Source organism: Carassius gibelio, chromosome A16 (assembly GCF_023724105.1).
Source record: "Carassius gibelio isolate Cgi1373 ecotype wild population from Czech Republic chromosome A16, carGib1.2-hapl.c, whole genome shotgun sequence".
In the NCBI taxonomy this organism is placed as follows: Eukaryota; Metazoa; Chordata; class Actinopteri; order Cypriniformes; family Cyprinidae; genus Carassius; species Carassius gibelio.
Window position 1 is genome coordinate 23,423,939 of NC_068386.1, and position 5,603 is coordinate 23,429,541.

Consider the following 5,603-nt stretch of genomic DNA (forward strand, 5'->3'; position numbering starts at 1 on the left):
GAGAAGACCAAATGGCAGCGGAGCAGATGTCCTTTAGTGACGCTCCCTGGTGGCTGCATTCCCTTTGATTCATAAGCCAAAGTTATAGCATTCACAAGCCAATGTGAGAGGCGTTGCTTAGAAATAGGATTCCCTCCATGAGTGGATGCCCATGAAATAAAGAGCTGGTCGCTCTTCCGGAAAGCACTAGTCCTGTTCATATATGTCCGTTAAGCACGGACGGGACACAGAGCATTTAGCCTCTCATCCTCCGGGGAGGAAAAAGGTGAAGGGTCAAAAGCGGACAGCTCCAACACCTCTGAAGTGAACGCAGGGAAGCACTTCGGCATGAAGGCCGGATTAGGCTTAAGGGAAACCATATCTCCACTAAGAGAAAATTTAGTGCACAAGGGATGAACCGAAAGTGCATGTAGCTCACTGACACGTTTGGCTGATGCCAAGGCCAAGAGCAAAGCTGTCTTGAAGGACAGCAGCTTAAGGGAAATACTTCCAAGAGGTTTAAAAGGATACTGAGACAGAGCCTCCAACACCATGGAGAAGTCCCACTCAGGCACCCTTCATAAATCTGCGGATTAGATGATGTTGCCCGACTGTTGAGCCCTCAAAGCCCACATGAAAGGCCGAAATCGCAGCCAAGTAGACCTTAATTGTGGAAAAAGACCTGCCTTTTTCCAAGAGGTCTTGGAGGAAACACAAAATATCAGGAACTGAGCACTGATAAGATGTGAGACCACGCCCATCAAACCACCCTTCGAACACTTGCCACTTACTGCCATACAAGAATCGCATAGACACGGCCCTGGCATTCTGTATAGTAGCAATCACACACGGTGAAAGCCCCAGTGCGCTTAGGTTCGTCCTCTCACGGGCCACGCCCAAAGAGCCACCCTGTCCGGGTGTGGGTGATAAATCTCCCCGTTCGCTTGGGACAAAAGATCTGTGCGGGGGGGGAGGCGCCACGGCTCGGCATATAACAGAGTTATTATCTCCGCCAGCCATGGTGCTTTGGGCCACCTGGGTGCTATCAGAATGAGAGACAGGCCCTGCTCTCTCACCCGGGCCAGTGTAGGAATTATCAGGCACAGGGGAGGAAAGGCATACAGCAGCACTCTGGGCCACGGGTGGGCCAGTGCATCTACCCCGAGGGGTGCGTCCACGTCCTTTAGCGAGAAGAACATAGGACAATGGTAGTTTTCGCGCGAGGCGAATAGATCTACGGTTGCCTGTCCAAATCTCATCCATAACATATCCACTATCTGCGGGTGAAGGCGCCAATCTCCGTAGATTGGGTTTCCCCTTGATAGAAGATCCGCGCCTCTGTTTAGAAGGCCGGGAACATGAGTCGCGCGTAACGACAGGAAAACCTGTGCGCTCCACACTAGAAGCTTGTAAGCTAGAGCGTGAAGTTTCGACGAGCGCACGCCGCCCTGACGGTTGATATAAGCCACTGTCGTGGTATTGTCGCAGCGTACGAGCACATGATGTCCCTGCAGGCGAGGCAGAAAATAATTCAGAGCTTTCCATATGGCCATAAGCTCTAAATAATTTATGTGCGCTGAACGTAGTCTGCTCGGCCACAGACCGTTCACCGTTCTGCCCTCCTGGGTGGCGCCCCAGCCTGTTAAGGACGCATCTGTCGTCACAACTTTCCGCATCATAACTGTCCCCAGAGGGGTTCCATGTGCGTAAAAGTCTGCGCTCTTCCAGTGGCGCAAGGCTGCCGAGCAGGCGCGCGTCACTATTACAGAGCGGCAAAGATCGCGCGTCGGGCTGAAATGTAGTAACAAAACCCATTTCATGAACGCTCTCATTCTCAGGAGTCCCAGCGGTACAACCTGGATTGATGAAGCCATAAGACCCTGCAGCCTGAGGCATGTGCGATATTGTACTTTCGCCCCCTCTCTGAACTGCGACAGACAGTTCATTAGAGAGAGAACGCGCTCTTGAGAGAGACGCACTCGCATGGAGACTGAGTTCAACTCCAAACCCAGGAAAATGACATTCTGACTGGGTGTAAAATTGCTCTTGCCCACATTCACTCTGAACCCGAGAGATGTGATGTGCGTGAGCACACGGCAGGTGTCCTGCAACACTTTCTCTTTCGATTCGGCTATGATTAGCCAATCGTCTATGTATGTCAGAATCCTCAGACCTGACATTCTCATGGGTGCTAAACCCGCCTCCGCACACAGACAGAAACACCGGGGGCTTAGACTGAGCCCAAACGGCAGAACTGTGAATTCGTAACATGTGCCTTGGTAGGCGAAACGAAGAAACTTCCTGTGTGGCGGATAAATGCTTATATGGAAGAAAGCATCTTTCAGGTCGACCGATGTGAACCAGTCGTTCTGTTTTATGGCACGGGCGAGCGAGCCATGAGTCAGCATTCTGAAATTGTATTTCCTCAAATGTTTGTTTAACACACGAAGGTCCAGAATAGGGCGGAGAGCGCCGTCCTTTTTTGGGACCAGGAAATAACGAGAATAAAATCCCTGATTCATCAGAGTGGGGGGCACCATCTGAATCGCTCCCTTGTTTAGGAGGGAGGATATTTCCTCTTTCAGAATGTGTGAGGCGTTCTCTTCTGTGTGTGAAGAGAGAACGCCGTTGAAATGCGGGGGTTTCATTGAAAACTGCAGTCTGTATCCCTGCATTATAGTACGCATCACCCACTCGGGAGCCGAAACAGTTCGCCAAGCCCATTCGTGATTTGAAAGTGTTCCCACCCGAGCTGCAGCGGGGCTGTGTAAGCCCAGCTGGTTTATTTGTGATGCAATGGCGCCATCTAGTGGACACACCAGGGGCAACATGCAGGGGTTCAGACAGATTTCCTCTCTCCGCGGGGAGATGGATTCTCTCTGCGGAGAGAGATCCTCTCTCCATAACGAATTCATTTGATTCGTTTGTTTTAATGTGTTTTTTGTTTTTCTGTGTGTTTTGTGTTGGGGAAACACTGGGGCCGAAGCCTTTATTGGTTGGGTGAGGGGAACAGAGTGTATGCGGTGTGGTGACACTGCTTTTGCACTTTTCCTCACAACAGACCCCCTGAACGTGAGGGGGGAACACACACCGTTCATTAAACACATGGGCTGGGCAGCCTCGAACGAAGAGGAATCGATCCATCCGCGGGAGACCCTGCGTCTTTTGAACGGGGGTCCTGGGACAGGGAGAGAGTCCGAAGGGCTCGTGGCCCATGAACGCGGACTCGATGCCTCCATCAATCGAACATCAGGCAGGCCGCTTACGTTTCGAGTCGATGGGGTTAGGGTTAGATGGTCCTCCAGCCGCGGCCGCGGCGGGAGTCGATTTTTCCCCTTAGGAAGACATAACTTGAATGCCTCGTCCTCCTTCCTTTTGTCGTCACACCGTTGTTGCATCAATGCGACGGCGGGGCCGAACAGAGCCCGATCGGGCTCCATCGACGCGCCCGCGATGCGCCGCTTCTCACTGTCAGGAAGGCCTGACAGGTTAAGCCAGAGCACGCGCTCTCCCACCACAGAAAGCGCCATAGAGCGCCCGCAGGCTTGGACGGCCTGGCGAGCATTACGAAGGACGAGGTCGTTCACCGTGAGGATCTCCTTCCACAAGTGTAGAGAAGGAGTTCGCTTTTTTAGCTGTTGCCCTAATTCGTCCAAAATCTCCGCCTGGTAAGCGGAGAGGAGAGACGAGACGTTCAGGGCCCTGACTGCCAAGGCCGAGGACTTGTATGCGGCCTGGTGAACTGAGGCAGAAAAACGGTCCAGCTTGTTGGGCAAGACCGACTTAGGGGGAGCGAGCAGCCCGCCCTGAGCGGGGTTAAGGTGCCTGGCGATGGAAGGCTCGATAGCGGGGGGGTCGCCCATACCATGAGCTGCCATATCCTTTACTTCAAGGCCCGAAAGGCCGTGTTTGAAGTCGAGCGGTTCGCTCCAGTTGTGCCTCATATGCTTAGCGCACGCTGGAAGGACGGGGAAGAGTTGTTTCCCCGGACCGGGAGGAGATCCCAACACTTTTCCGTCGTAAATATCCCTCTCCTGGTCGGTGGCGCTCTGTGGAGCCGGCCACTCAATGTTGAGGCGAGCGGCCGCTCGCTCACACACTTCCAGGAGGATGGACTGAGGCAGGGCTGCGTGGCCGCTAGCCTGGGGAACGCCGGAGGGCGGGATGGCATCCTCGTCCTCTGAGACCCCGAGAAGGGTTGCATCATCCTCATCGCCGGAACCGGCCGGTTCGTCGGCGAGCATGAGGTTGCCCGCGAAGATGTCCTCTTCGGGGAATGCGGGATTGGGCTGGTCAGCCCAAACAAGTGAGGAGGCGCCCCGGGAGTCCCCCGGTAGCGCGTCGTCGTCACCGTGTCCCAGATCTGAGTCAGTAAAACCGAGCTCGGAGCACTGGGTCGCTGCAACCTTAAGACGGCGTCGTAAAACATTTTTGGGCAGCATAAGGCAATGACTGCAATTTTCCGCGTTCTCCAAGGCTTCTTGAGCGTGTTTAAGGCCCAAGCAAACCACGCAGAACGGGTGAAGGTCCTTGGCAGCGATGAGTGCTCCACACGCGGCCGGGCAGGCCCGTGATAGGCTATTCCCCGGAGAAGCGTTATGTATAGAAAGCGACATACCGGAGAAGAAATCGGAAAAATCCGTGGCGGGCAGCCGTGGGAGCAGGTGAAAACGACGAGAGCGCGGCGGCCCTGAATGCAGAACACAGCAGAAAAGCTGAGAAGACGACAGTCACGTCTGGCGGAGGCTGATCAATTGATATGTCCTCCTGAAGACACGAAGGTGAGCATCGTAATCCAACCGAACTGTGTCAATGCAGAGATCGCGAGAAGCGAATGTCAACTGGAGAATAGCAGCGCTGCAGCCATTATTATACCCCTAGGTAAGGGGGCGGGCCCTTACCTGGCATTGGCTGCGCGCTTCTGTCTGTCTAGCCAGACTTGGTGCAATTGGATGCTTCTGCAGAGGTCAGGTACGGATGCCCTTCCCATAGGTGGATCTCGAACACGAGATGATGAAAGAGAACAGCGTGCTATTCTAATCTTCCCTTAGTGCACGGTCACGTGACCACCAAACGCGGCAACAGAATGAGCGTCTCAGAGACATTCAACTCTCTATTTTACACATTAACTTGAACAGATAAACATTTTATAACCAAAACACAATTAATAAATGTATATAGATCGATATAAAGATCACTGGAGCATGTTTAGATAATTTCCTTATATTAAAGAGAGAACATAGTTTGTGAAAAACAAAAGGCCATAAGTTGAATCAAATTCAACACTTTACATTCATCATACATCACACTAGTGCAATCGCTGTTTTATATTTCACAGTTTTACTTACACTTTTCGTGCTTTTACCTGTAAAAACAGGATAAAATTAACAGACAGTGAGAGTCACGTCAGCTCCTTCACAGCTCCTCTGTCTGTTGGTATGAGGAAACCTGCGCAGTTCACCAGTCCGTTCGCGACTCCCGGGCCGGAATATCAAAATAAGAGTCCTTTTTCTTTGTCCATGTAAACCATATACATACGTTAATTTGCACACTGTATAAACAAATAAGATGATCGTGTAACTTATAACAATATACAGATTTCAGTGAAAAATAAAAAAACACAA

The 5,603-nt window shown here is 52.0% G+C and overlaps 1 protein-coding gene across 1 annotated transcript; it reads right to left on the bottom strand.

Annotated features, from left to right (window-relative positions):
* Positions 1–362: 362 nt before the first annotated feature.
* Positions 363–4,595, bottom strand: LOC128030230 (uncharacterized). Its single transcript, XM_052617697.1, has one exon. It carries the CDS (start codon positions 4,593–4,595, stop codon positions 849–851), a length of 3,747 nt encoding a protein of 1,248 aa, XP_052473657.1. The 3' UTR covers positions 363–848.
* Between the last annotated feature and the right edge of the window lie 1,008 nt (positions 4,596–5,603).